At 39.3% G+C, this 14,628-nt stretch overlaps 1 protein-coding gene across 6 annotated transcripts in view; it reads right to left on the bottom strand.

The window, feature by feature from the left end:
• Positions 1-14,628, bottom strand: part of srpk1a (SRSF protein kinase 1a) — a 31,410-nt gene that overhangs the window by 5,149 nt on the left and 11,633 nt on the right. For 2 of the 6 annotated variants that reach the window (XM_061903529.1, XM_061903530.1), the window contains exons 5-15: positions 13,708-13,795; positions 13,497-13,584; positions 12,705-12,811; positions 12,262-12,427; positions 12,158-12,183; positions 11,826-12,051; positions 11,324-11,689; positions 11,105-11,205; positions 6,136-6,243; positions 5,888-5,957; positions 3,973-4,065 (exon numbers count right to left, since the gene is read on the bottom strand). In XM_061903529.1, the coding sequence (XP_061759513.1) occupies positions 3,973-4,065; positions 5,888-5,957; positions 6,136-6,243; positions 11,105-11,205; positions 11,324-11,689; positions 11,826-12,051; positions 12,158-12,183; positions 12,262-12,427; positions 12,705-12,811; positions 13,497-13,584; positions 13,708-13,795 (1,439 nt within the window). Of the gene's footprint in view, positions 1-3,380; positions 3,470-3,594; positions 3,688-3,972; positions 4,066-5,887; positions 5,958-6,135; positions 6,244-11,104; positions 11,206-11,323; positions 11,690-11,825; positions 12,052-12,157; positions 12,184-12,261; positions 12,428-12,704; positions 12,812-13,496; positions 13,585-13,707; positions 13,796-14,628 lie in introns of all 6 variants that reach the window. The other 4 variants (XM_061903532.1, XM_061903528.1, XR_009807151.1 and 1 more) reach the window with 3 other exon arrangements.

The following is a 14,628-nucleotide window of genomic DNA, read 5'->3' as shown; positions in this document are numbered from 1 at the left end:
AACAAACAAAAAAAAAGTGATGCACTGTGAATACTTTCCAGATGCACGATATGTTGTACTAAACCACTACTACAGCTCGATGGTGTAGATGTCGTAAAAAATTTAACTTTGAACAGGTTGCAAAAATCCATTCATCCATTTACTACCGCTTGTGTCTTTTTTGGGGTCGTGGGTGGTGCTGGAGCCTATCTCAGCTGCATTCGGACAGAAGGCGGTGTTGACCCTGGACAAGTCCCACCTCATCACAGGGCCAACACGGATAGACAGACAATATTCACACTCACATTCACACACTACACAGCGAGACAGACAACATTCAAACTCACAGTCACACACTAGAGAAGCACGGTGGAAGAGGGGTTAGTGTGTCTGCCTCACAATACGAAGGTCCTGAGTAGTCCTGAGATCTTTCTGTGTGGAGTTTGCATGTCCTCCCCGTGACTGCATGGGTTCCCTCCGGAAAATCCGGCTTCTTCCCACTTCCAAAGACATGCACCTGGGGATAGGTTGATTGGCAACACTAAATTGGCCCTACTGTGTGAATGTGCAAACCCCGTTTCCATATGAGTTGGGAAATTGTGTTATATGTAAATATAAACAGAATACAATGATTTGCAAATCCTTTGCAACCCATATTCAATTGAATGCGCTGCAAAGACAAGATATTTGATGTTCAAACTCAAAAACTTTTTTTTTTTTTTGCAAATAATAATTAACTTAGAGGGCTTCACAGTGGAAGAGGGGTTAGTGCGTCTGCCTCACAATACGAAGGTCCTGCAGTCCTGGGTTCAAATCCAGGCTCGGGATCTTTCTGTGTGGAGTTTGCATGTTCTCCCCGTGAATGCGTGGGTTCCCTCCGGGTACTCCGGCTTCCTCCCACCTCCAAAAACATGCACCTGGGGATAGGTTGATTGGCAACACTAAATTGGCCATAGTGTGTGAATGTGAGTGTGAATGTTGTCTATTTGTTTTGGCCCTGCGATGAGGTGGCGACTTGTCCGGGGTGTACCCCGCCTTCCGCCCGATTGTAGCTGAGTTAGGCGCCAGCGCCCCCCGCGACCCCGAAAGGGAATAAGGGGTAGAAAATGGATGGATGGAATTAACTTAGAATTTCATGGTTGCAACACGTGCCAAAATAGTTGGGAAAGGGCATGTTCACAACTGTGTTACATCACTTTTTCTTTTAACAACGCTCAATAAACGTTTGCGAACTGAGGAAACTAATTGTTGAAGCTTTGGAAGTGGAATTCTTTCCCATTCTTGTTTTATGTAGCGCTTCAGTCGTTCAACAGTCCGGGGTCTCCGCTGTCGTATTTTATGCTTCATAATGCGCCACACATTTTCGATGGGAAACAGGTCTGGACTGGAGGCGGGCCAGGAAAGTACCCGCACTCTTTTACTAAGAAACCACGATGTTGTAACACGTGGCTTGGCATTTTTTTGCTGAAATAATCAGGGGCGTACATGATAACGTTGCTTGGATGACAACATATGTTGCTCCAAAACCTGTATGGACCATTCAGCATTAATGGTGCCTTCACAAATGTGTAGGTTACCCATGCCTTGGGCACTAATACACCCCTATACCATCACAGAGGCTGGCTTTTTAACTTCGCGCCTATAACAATCCGGATGGTTATTTTCCTCTTTGTTCCGGAGGACACCACGTCCACAGTTTCCAAATATAATTTGAAATGTGGACTCGTCCGACCACAGAACACCTTTCCACTTTGCATTAGTCCATCTTAGATGAGCTCGGGCCTAGCGAAGCCAGCGGCGTTCCTTGGTGTTGTTGATAAATGGGTTTTGCTTTGCATAGCAGAGTTTTAACCTGCACTTACAGATGTAGCGACCAACTGTAGTTACTGACAGTGGTTTTATGAAGAGTTCCTGAGCCCATGTGGTGATATCCTTTACACACTGATGTCTCTTTTTGATGCAGTACCGCCTGAGGGATCAACGGTCTGTAATATCATCGCTTACGTGCAGTGATTTCTCTAAATTCTCTGAACCTTTTGATGATTTTACGGACCGTAGATGGTAAAATCCCTAAATTCCTTGCAATATAGAAATGTTGTTCTAAAACTGTCCGACAATTTGCTTACAAATTGGTGACCCTCGCCCCATTGTTGTTTGTAAAATAACTTAGCATTTCATAGAAGCTGCTTTTATACCCAATCATGGCACCCACCTGTTCCCAATTAGCCTGCACACCTGTGGGATGATCCAAATAAGTGTAGGATGAGAATTTCTCAACTTTATCAGTATTTATTGCCACCTTTCCCAACTTCTTTGTCACGTGTTGCTGGCATCAAATTCTAAACTTAATGATTATTTGCAAAAAAAAAAAAATGTTTATCAGTTTGAACATCAAATATGTTGTCTTTGTAGCATATTCAACTGAATATGGGTTGAAAATTATTTGCAAATCATTGTATTCCGTTTATATTTACATCTAACACAATTTCCCAACTTATATGGAAACGGGGTTTGTAAGTGTGAATGTTGTCTGTCTATCTGTGTTGGCCCTGCGATGAGGTCCAGGGTGTACCCCACCTCCCGCCCGATTGTAGCTGAGATAGGCACCAGCGCCCCCCGCGCCCCCAAGGGAATAAGCGGTAACAAATGGATGGATGTATTCACACGAGGGCCAATTTGGTGTTGCCAATCAACCTATCCCCAGACGCGTGTTTTTGGCGGTGGGAGCACCCGTAGGGTACAGTTCCTCTAAAATTTCTTGAACACCCCTTTGTGTTCGGGAATTAGCTCATTTAGCATTGTGGTTGTCATAAATTTCCTCTTTAGCTTATCATACTAACACCATTGTGACACACACAGCCAAAACAACTCAAAAATAAATGACAGTACTACTTAAAATTAAAAGTGTTTTGAGAAAAGAGCAGTCTCTAAGCTAAGTGCTTTGTTTTAAGTTCCAGGCAAAAATTAAGAGTTACAAGCATCTTCGCCCTTTGTTGGAGTAGCAAATGCCACAGTGAATCCTGGGTGATCCGACGAAAACATATGGTCTTATGCGCGAGCCTTACCTTATTGCTTAAGATCAACATAACTTTGTTTTCCAACCAAGGAAAGGAAGATACTGAATGTGAGGTATATTCATTGAATAATAAAGAAATCCTCAAAAACATGACACAGCATGTAGCTAATTTTGTGAAGCAATTGAAGCATATCACGGCTAGTCTGCACCATACTGAAGCAGAATGATTCCAACACCAGCCAAGAATGTAAAAATATCTAAATGGACATTTACCAATATAAATATGAAAAAAGCTGCTGATGGTGTGTTAAGACGGAAAAGCAGCTTGAGAGTGATAGCGTAGAAGTAACTCCTAAGTAAATGTTGAACATTATTATTACATTACTTCAAAAAGTAGTTGTCAAGGGTTGTACCACTGGATCTTCTTCCATCTTAGGTCAAATTCAGAGTTAAATCAAGTTCTGATGGTCTACCCTGTAACAATATAGTCACATCGCTAAACCTCTATATATTGTTTAACCACACATTATAAAGAATATTTATGGTATATAATAATTTAAGGCTGAGAAAAACATTTTATATAATTGCAATACATTTACCTTTCTTGGTGAAAAAATCCTTGGAATATTTGCCGTTCATTATGAGTTTGCGTGGGACACTCCCCAGCAGCTCAATGATCAGGGCTATATGGTCTACACGGTAGAGGTGCCGCATACAGTTGCAAAAGGAGAAAGACAGACAACACAACAAACACATTGATGAGAAAATGTCTCGCTCACTGGCCTACTCGCAGTGTCTAGGTAGAGGGCTGAGGAAGAGGAGACTAATAGCACACACCATCACAAATGTTTGTGATGGTAAAATTTAGCAAAATCATTAGACAAGTATTGTTACGGGTTTGTATTGTTGAATCTTCCCCCTCATTTTCCTCCCGTCCACCATCCCCAGAGTAGGCCATTGACAGAGGACTGGCGTACCTCTTTTTGTGAAGTATTCCTGTGAGTATTTCCCACTTAGTGCATAGTGGCGAGGAATTTTACCGAGCAACTCAATCATGAGAGCAAGGTGGTCTAGAGACAGGGCCCATCAGAAGGTAGAGCAATATGAAAGGGATTCAGCAAGGACGTGGAAAGAAGAGGAAATGGCAAACGGTCATGTGGAATGCTGGACAATGAATGATGACAGCCTGACATGAAAAGCTGCACATGTATGGAAGCCTTGATGTTGTAATGGCAGAAACATTGTTACCAATTGAACAGAACTGCTTTAAATAACCTTCTGCTGACACAACCTTACAACTTTAGTTGCTTGTTATGACACAGGTATAATCCCTTTAAGGTTAAACTGATGAACATGTGAAATCACAAATAAAAATGTTAACAGTTTGATGAAATGGCATGTTTATCTTAATATGCTTGAGCATAAAAAATTATAATAAATGAAATAAGATCATTTGAAATTTGCAAGCGAAAATGTGCTTACAAAAAACAGAAGCAATGGACTGAAACCAAATATCTTGAATTAGGGATTAATGCACATAAATATATAGCCAACAGAGACAAACACAACAGCATGTTACACAAGAAGTTAAGGGCCAACCATGCAGGAATAAAAGTTGTTGTAATGTTATGTCAAGTTAAGTGCCTGTAAAAAAACACAAAAAACTTCCAAGTATGCATAAACAAAACGCGTACCTGACATGCTGCAGCAGAATCAAGTGAGTAAAGAAACAATGAGCATAGGCGTTGATCCAAAATTAACATAAAAGCAAGCACAGATTAAGGAGACGTGCAGTATGAAAAGATGAGGAAGATGTAGGGTGAAGACGAGACGATGGCCCTGTCTCCGGTATTAAGGGTTAGAGGTGGGAAAACCCACAGGAATAATAACACTCATCACACAATTATTCAGGATTTCCACTGTTTTCTGGAAATTAATTTTTCCAGGACATTTTCAGTTAACACAGAGACAAGTTATCACGTCATACACTAGTACACAAGATTCTTTGAAAGTGTTTACAGAGCTGTTTCTATGTTGGTTACTCTAACGTGATGTGCCATGATACAGCTACATCCTCTTCTTCTTTGTAAGCAGCCAATCTGTGATTCTTCTATGCCCGTGACTATTAAGGGCTAAAAAACCTTGTGCTAACAGCCAAATATCATCTGCAAAACTTGGAGTATGCCCTATGTTTTTCTCCTGACACATCTCCGAGCCGGACCCTGAACTTCATCTACTCACTTTTGAACTAGGATTGTTTTCCAGACATTGTCACTCACTCCTGAAATAGGAGGAAAACACACATCTATGACTGCCCATTTTTCTCGTTTAATCAAACCGGCCACGTCTTTTTATTTGTATTTGATTTTGAAGTGAACAAACTGTAATGCTTATTCAGTCATGTTAAATCAAATTATTTAGGTAAAACAACATAAATAAGAAATGCTAGTAATTCAAAACACTGCGTTTTTTTATTATTTTAAGGGTGCACCTCATTTTTCTTGTGGTCTCTGTGCACATCTCACTCTGTTGACAACTACATTCATTGGATAATTTTCCAGGATAACAAAACCATTACCTTTTTCCCCATTTTTCATGTGTTCAATGACTGGAAATTACAAGTATTTTTGAGGACGAGTGGGAAGCCTGTTATTACTAAGCATTTCTGTATGTGCTCTTAAGATTAAACAGTGACATTTACACTACGTGTCAGGTTATGTCACATGTTGTCATGGTTACACTATAATCTCTGATCAATGTATTCATATTCTGAACAAATATTCCCTCAATGCAATATTAGTCTTATTAAACTAATACGCATATTCAAAAACACAGCTGTAATATTTCACAATTTCAAAATCAAAAACCAAATGTGAGTCTGCATAATAATACCTTCATCCCTGGAATAATCTTCGCCAGAATGTGGTTCAAACAAGTAGTCTCCTGTGGCAAGTTCAAAGGCCTGCAGCAACAACAATATGATCATCAACACAAGCATTTAGGGAGCACAACAGGCCTGAAGTACAAGAACCATCCTGTTTGTATCTGAATTATTGTAGAGACATTGTCAAGGTGCATTAGGTAAATATTGATTTTGCTTTTGTGACATGCAATTACTAATGTTTGGTCCAGTCTCTCACCATGCAGGCTGTGCTCCAGATATCTGCAGGTGTGCTGTAACCAGCACCGATGAGTACCTCTAAGGACCGATACTGTCGTGTCTGGATGTCTTCAGTAAAGTGCTTGTGCTGAGAAAAAGTGAGGGAAAAAAAATTTAAACAAAAAAACATTTATCTTTGACACAGACAAAAACAGTGGACAGAATGCAATAAAGAATGAAAACTCAACACCCAGGGCATTACAGTATAATAGGTAGAGCAACACAATCTTAAGAGACCTAACACAAAACTGCTTTGGCAAAAATATTGTTTTTTTAGTTTGTGTTTTTTTGCAATGGTAAACTAAACTGCATCATAATGTGTTTTAAATATCTTTGTTAGCTTAAATTGTGCCCAAATTTTAGCTAGTGTATATATATATATATCTTGTTGTTGGTCTAAAAAGATTTTGCCAGTAAAGGAGAACTCGTGATGGGTACCTACGGTACATTTATTGGTGCCGAGCAAATTCTGTCACTACTACTGGGTACCGATTCATGTGAAACCAAACAGTATTATATTCACATACAATTAAACGGCACCAGCTTTAACGATTGGCGGGCAAAAAGACGTGGGTGAATTTTTTTCCATGCCAACAAAGCGAGCATGTCTGGTAAAAAGCACTCAAAAGACTTGACTTTTCAAAATGTGCTAACAATAGAGGTGAGAAAATAAACAATTCGCCAATGCATCACGATTAGAACATGGGCGATTCATTAATAGATGGACAAATATCCAGATTTGGGTTGTACACAATACCGGTACTAAATACTAATAAAGTACCACGGTACCAATGACTTTTAAACATTACTATACTCCCTGCCTTTGAAAAATACTGGTACTTCTTATCCATACGCATGCTGCTGTACAGCGATGACGTACAGAACCAAAGTGCATGATGTTGAGTGTGTCAAAACGCACACACAAAGCGCAAAGCACAAGCAAAAACAGTGTGGAAAGGATGACTGCAATAAATGGCAATTCTACTGGTTAATAGACGGTTCGTGAAGTGCAATCTGGAGGTATTTGGGCTTCATAACTATTGCTAACAGTGATTCTTTAAACAGGGAGGCGCTGCACTGTATGTTCTGCTTTAAAATATGCCTTGTCAAAGATGGAGATTGCTATTACCAACTTTGCTTCAAACTTTGGTAAACATTTAAATAATAGGCATTCAGATCGGCACAAAGAGTTATAAAAAGGGACAGGTAATATTGTAGTTATTACACCTTTTTTGCTGTTCGGCTCCTAGACCGCATCCGAGGAGAACAGGGTAGACTTTCTCGCCAGTGCCGATGAGTAACACTCTTCATTTTTCAATGGGTCTGCTAAGCTCTGCTTTCGGGTCAGAATGACGAGGCCGCCGATTCTTGACAATCTGGTTGCTTTATTATTAGTTTTGCAGGACACAACCAGACCCGTTCATCACTCTACTACTATACAGTGCACACACTACCGCTCTCTCTCTTCACTCGCCTACTCACTCACGATGCCACTCACCCAACACATTTCTGTTCACGCAAACACACATATGCTACTCTCATAACATAGTTAAACTGCTCCAGTGTTGTGCACATATAAACACGTAGACGCGCACACAGCTGGTGAGTTGTTGCCAATTGCTAGCGGAGTTAAAAATGCCCACATAGCGCAAACTAATGCAAGAGAAACGAAGGAATTTTGTAACAAAATTACAACAATTTGTTTTTTATCTTTAACAATGTGTGTTTTGCCTGCTACATGTCTTATCTATGTACTTTTAGCTATAGTTTTTTAGTATTTACAAATGATTGTATTTGTCTTTAAGTGCAGACCAACAATAATCATGAATCATTTAATAAAGCATAATTAAAAGCTTTCTATTCTATTCTAACCTAATCCTTGATTATGGCATACTATATACAATAGTATATATAATACGAAAAACTGTAAACGTTTTTCTGCAACAACAAATAAGCCAAATGTGTTTAATGCCTTTTAATTTTTATTATATCCTTCTAAAATTGTTCTTTGAATGCAATAAGAAACACGTTTGATGTATTGTAAGATTTTATGTGTATATAGCACTATATATGCGTATGTAGCACTTGGCTTCACTGTAACCACGATGGGAGACGAGGAAATGTTAATAAGCTTACAATGTTATGCAGAGGTACAGTTATAACAATTGTATAGACAAATTATACAATTTATAGTCAAGGTGGAGAGTGAGGGGGTGGGGGTAAAACATTTTCTTCTTCCTGGTGGGGCATAACAAAACATATTTTAAAAGCACTGAACTATACAGTGAAGAAAATAAGTATTTGAACACCCTGGTATTTTTCCAAGTTCTCCCACTTAGAAATCATGGAGGGGTCTGAAATTTTCACGGTTGGTGCATGTCTACTGTAGGAGAGAGAACCTAAAAATAAAAATCCAGAAATCACAATCTATGATTTTTTAACAATTTATTTGTGTGATAAAGCTGAAAATAAGTATTTAAACGCCAACATTAATATTTGGCAGAGTAGCCTTTGTTTGCAAACGTTTCCTGTAGTTCTTCACCAGGTTTGCACAGACTGCATGAGGGATTTTCGCCGACTCCTCCACACAGATCTTCTCTAGATCAGTCAGGTTTTTGGGCTGTCGCTGAGTAAGACAGACTTTCAGCTCCCTCCAAAGATTTTCAATTGGATTAGGTCTGGAGACTGGCTACGCCACTCCAGAACCTTGATATGGTTCTTACAAAGCCACTTCTTGGTTTTCCTAGCTGTGTTTGTCGTTGTCATGTTGGAAGATCCAGCCACGACTCATCTTCAATGATCTGACTGAGGGAAGGAGGTTTTTGGCCAAAATCTCACAATACATGGCTGCAGTCATCCTCTCCTTAATACAGTACAGTCGTCCTGTCCCATGAGCAGAAAAACACCCCCAAAGCATGATGCTACCACCCCCATGCTTCACACTAGGGATGTTGTTTTTGGGATGGTACGCATCATTCTTCTTCGTCCAAAAACCAAAAAGGTCAATTTTGGTCTCATCTGTCCACAAAACTTTCTCCCATGACTCCTCTGGATCATCCAAATGGTCATTGGCAAACTTAAGACCGGCTTTAACATGTGCTGGTTTAAGCAGGAGAACCTTGCGTGCCATGCATGTTTTCAAACCATGACGTCTTAGTGTATTACCAACAGTGACCATGGAAACAGTGATCCCAGCTCTTTTTAGGTCATTGACCAAGTCCTGCCGTGTAGTCCTGGGCTGATTCCTCACCTTTCTTAGCATCATTGAGACCCCACGAGGTGATATCTTGCATGGGGCTCCACTCCGATTGAGATTGACCGTCATGTTTAGCTTCTTCCATTTTCTAATGATTGCTCCAACAGTGGACCTTTTTTCACCAAGCTGCTTGGCAATTTCTCCGTAGCCCTTTCCATCCTTGTGGAGTTGTACAATTTTGTCTCTGGTGTCTTTGGACAGCTCTTTGCTCTTAGCCATGCTGAATGTTTGGGTCTTACTGATTGTATGGGGTGGACAGGTGTCTTTATGCAGCTAACGACCTCACACAGGTGCATCTGATTCAGGATAATACAGTGGAGTGGAGGAGGACTTTTAAAGGCGGACTAACAGGTCTTTGAGGGCCAGAATTCTAGCGGATAGACAGGTGTTCAAATACTTATTTTCAGCTGTATCACAAAAATAAATTGTAAAAAAAATCCTAGATTGTGATTTCTGGATTTTTTATTTTATCTCTCATATAGTGGACATGCACCTACCGTGAAAATTTCAGACCCCTCCATGATTTTTAAGTGGGAGAACTTGCAAAATAGCAGAGTGTTCAAATACTTATTTTCTTCACTGTATATACTTATAAATTATATACTGTATATGAAAGAAAATGCAAGTAATGTGTTATAATGGTGGTGTTTTTGGGGGGCTGTTTCGCAATATGAGTTTTTCGAGGTATGAGCTGGGTCGAAAAAATTTAACTTATATCTCAAAAATGAATAATATCAACAACAGTACCAATATTAGTTATAATTTCAGAATAGCAGTGATTAAAAATACCTCATTGATATTAATTATCATTAGACATTTATAAAAAATTTAAAAAAAAGAAAAATATTGTCACAGTGGGTTACACTTGCATCGCATCTCATAAGCTTGACAACACACTGTGTCCAATGTTTTCACAAAGATAAAATAAGTCATATTTTTGGTTCGTTTAATAGTTAAAACCAATTTACATTATTGCAATCAGTTGATAAAACATTGTCCTTTACAATTATAAAAGCTTTTTTTTTTTTAAATCTACTACTCTGCTAGCATGTCAGCAGACTGGGGTAGATCCTGCTGAAATCCTATGTATTGAATGAATACAGAATCGTTCTGAATCGGAAAAATATCGTTTTTGAATCGAGAATCGCGTTGAATCGAAAAAAATCGATATATAATCGAATCGCGACCGCAAGAATCGATATTGAATCGAATCGTGGGACACCCAAAGATTCGCCGCTCTAATAAATAGTAATAATAACCGCGGTAAAACGAATAACCGCAGTAAAACGCCCAACAGTTAGGATAGCATAGGATAGGTCTTTATTAGCATTACCATTTTGAATTAAAATGATCGGAAAACCGAGATTGATGAATTCACTTTGATAAACTCAGACTTGACTGGTGCCAGCTTGGTAGCTTAAATGCTCACATGAAAACAAGAGACATTAATCCATTAAAATGTTTATATTACGAGTAATTTAAACTCGGGTTGGTGTGTGACAAACAAGCCCATTTGCCCCAATACCTAATGTTGTCGAGCAGTAAGTCATTTGCATCATTAGTACTGAAGCAAAAAAGGACAGATATAGTAAGCATTCCTTATTGCGATGTATAAATAGCACTGGACGTGTCTTTGTCTATAAGGCTTGAAGGATGATCAGGAAAGCCCTGAGTTCATGAACAGACAACTTACCACCCAGCAGGCATTTCCCAGGTCGGCAATCTTGACCTTGATCTTGTCTGCGTTGATTGGCTCAAGGGGGTTAACTAGCAGGGATCCTGCTGTTAACTTGTCTAAAGCACAGACAGATAAGAGAAAGCTCGAGAAATATGAATGCTGTAAATTTTAGGTGGATCAATAAACACCACCACTCGTTTTTGTAAAAATTGTGACTTGCTTTGTCGGACTGACCGTTTTGCAGACTTTCGTCGCTTCTATATTGACAATCAGGCCTATCTTCTCCCACCTCCCGACAAATGTTCAGTTTTAACGCTCCCTCCTCCAGCTCAGCAGGAAAGTGTCTTGCTCTTGTCACCCCACTGCAGTGAGCACCTTCAATTTCAGTGTCCAGCTCCTTAAATTCAGCAGGATACAAACCATTGCAGATGGAGTGGACAGGAAATTCCTGGTGTTTTTTATCCAGAACAACACACTGCTCTGAGGTCCCGGTGTTGCCATTATGTTGGTCCTCCTCCCTCCAACACGGTGGTCTCTGCACCACCTCCACATGGCCATTACAGTTCAGCTCGGACAACACATCTGCATTCACACTACTCTCTGGCAGAAAAGGACAACCATTTTTCCAATGATTCACACCAGAGACACCATTATTTTAATAAAATTATGATAACATTTGGGAAAAAAAGGCAAATAAGGAAATGAAGCAGTTAATTCCCCTCACGTTGTTACTTACCTTCTGTATCTTCGTTCCCCACATCCTGCATGGACATCTGTCTGAGAGGAGCACAAGCCCGACCCTTTGGAGACAATGGCTCTTCATCACCCTCCTCATCTTCCTCCTGTAGCTCTGTGGTCTTGTCCATCTCCTCCAGGTCCATGATGCACTTTTCAAGCATTGCTGCCTGTCGTTTTTGCTTCTTTTTAATCTTTTTCTTCTTATTTTTTGACATTCTGACTGTCTGTTGAAGAGGAACATATATAATCATGTCAGTGTGTGTGTGTGCATATAAAGGAGAAATTAAATAGTCCAATATTCAAAATGATACGAGGCACACAAATTTATACCTGTTTTGGAGCAGGAGCAGTGCTTACTGTAAAACAACAAATTACAGTTAGTTGGAACATTGTCAACATATTAAGTTTGTATGCATCAGAAGTGTGTCTCATACTTGCTGAGCCGGAGGGAGGCGGCGCCCCTGACCGCTGCCATTCTGTAGCTTCTGCCGCCAGCTTGCGAACGTAAGGCTCATCAACACTCATCAGAATATTCTCCGGCTTAATGTCTGTGTGGATGATTTCACACTTTGTGTGCAAGTAGTCCAGGCCTTGAAGAACCTGGAAGCAAAGTTGCCCCTTTCAGTTAATCAAATGAAGTTGGTTTGCCTTTGTTTAAAATTCTAGCTAAACCCATTAATGGTAAATGCAGAATAGGGCAGTATGTGGGTCATAAAAACAAGTGTAACCTGATCCTTAAACACTTGCACATGAGTCATTTGCACATTGTGTGTGTGTGTGTGTGTGTGTGTGTGTGTGTGTGTGTGTGTGTGTGTGTGTGTGTGTGTGTGTGTGTGTGTGTGTGTGTGTGCGTGCGCATGTGAGCGTGCGTAGCTACCTGTTTGATGATGCTCTTTACACAAGGTAGGGGCAAACCTTGGTAATTGGATTTAATGATCCACTTTAATAAGTGATGTCCCAAAACCTCAAATACCATGCAAACATCTGAATGGAAAACGTTTGAGATCATAACAATACAAAGTATGAAAAAAAAAATAATAATAATAATGTACATGCTGAGGTTTGTAGCCATTCACCTACTTAAGGAGTGACATTAAACCAGTGGTTTTTGATCTTTTTTCGGAAAGTACGCCTAACGATAGAAACGCATTTTTGGTTAAAAAAAGATGTATAACATAGCACTGTAGTGTCATTGTCTGACTTAATATTGTCCAAAGCAGTGTTCATTTGTAGTTTTCTTGTGTGAAACATTTAGGAAAAAAATACATACTGCATGAAATAACTTTAAACAAATAAAAAACATTACAGCTCAAGAAACCCTTTTTTTTTTTAGCTTTCACATACATCCAGAAATACTAAAACGCCCAGTACGTGAAAACCACTTATTTACACTACACTACAAAGATGAAATCCAACAGAAATATTCTCTTTTATGACTGAATATATTGAATGTTCCTTGTGGGTCACTGATAGTTAAGTAGTACAACTAGAGATTGACTCCTACTGTTTCTTTATGTGAATAATAATGCAACTAAAGATGCAACCCTTCAATAACATACATTTTAAAACCTCTTTCAGGGCGAGGTAAGGTTAAAGATGCCATTAATCAGATCAAAAAAGATAAACATCAGGATGGGTCAAGTGGGTGATAAATAGCTATAAAGGATACGAGTTCCATTGACACCAGAGATTTTGAAGTCATCCACCATCTGAACCACCATCTCTCTTTTAGGATCATTGGGGTCTGAGTTTCTTACCTGGGCACAAAGAACCAGAATTAGCACATGGAAGGCTGATGTCTGTTTTTTTTTAATTGTGGTCATGAAAAACATTCCACGAGAGCCAAACACACTCAACAAACCTCAACTTTGTTTACTTACAGACTTGAGAAGCTTGATCTCATCCACAGCAGTTTCTGTGTAGTGCTCTGCACTCTTTACCACTTTCATTGCCACAAACCTCTTCATCCTGCAAGTACAGGACAAATATGCATAAACTGTAAGATTTTACATTGCTCTACTGTGATTAATTGCATCTTATTTAAAGGGGAACAGCACTTTTTATTTTGCCCATCCTACACAATCTTTATGTGAGAAAACAAACAAGTCTTTCCCTTTACTGTGTATTCTATATTGTAAAAAACTGCTACGCAGGCAATGGGAATACTGTCTGTTCTGCCAATAAAGCGCTCTAAAAAACATCCAAAAACCTCCATCACCGTTTTATACACAGTAAATGTAACTATGTATGTAATGTAGTAACAGACACATTCATTATAACATGTAATATTTACAGTATTTTGTTCACTTTAAGTATTACGAAACTCCTTTCGTGGGGGTGTTTATTTCAAAGAGAGCAAAGGCGATTGATGCTTAGCGCGAAACATTTAAAAAAAGAAAACAAAACAGTTACTTGCAAAGTTTGCGCTCACTGAAATGCCGACTGATGGGAAGTTATTTCTTTCTAGAGCTGCTAAATTCAGAATAATCCTCATTTCTCAGATAAAAAATGTTTTCTAGCAATGTTCTGCTGCGTTGTTGACAGACATACAGTCAACTGTCAAGTTGGTAGCTTGTGGATTTTCAATGTTGGTCAACATGGTTGACCAACATTTTGAACCATCCTATTGAACCAAGGTTGGATGCCTGAACCTCCTATTAAACAGGTGCGGTCCATCATTTATAACCTAGAATTACCTTCTTTTTTTTTTTTGTCCTGTCCAGCTTCTCAGGCAAATCATATATTTGATGTAGATGCCCATATCGGTTGTTCAGATTTACTTTAAAAAAGAGAAGTGTAGG

Source organism: Nerophis ophidion, linkage group LG06, assembly GCF_033978795.1.
Source record: "Nerophis ophidion isolate RoL-2023_Sa linkage group LG06, RoL_Noph_v1.0, whole genome shotgun sequence".
NCBI classification, from domain to species: Eukaryota; Metazoa; Chordata; class Actinopteri; order Syngnathiformes; family Syngnathidae; genus Nerophis; species Nerophis ophidion.
The sequence above is the reverse complement of the archived record's forward strand: the minus strand, read 5'-3'. Positions and strand labels throughout refer to the sequence as shown.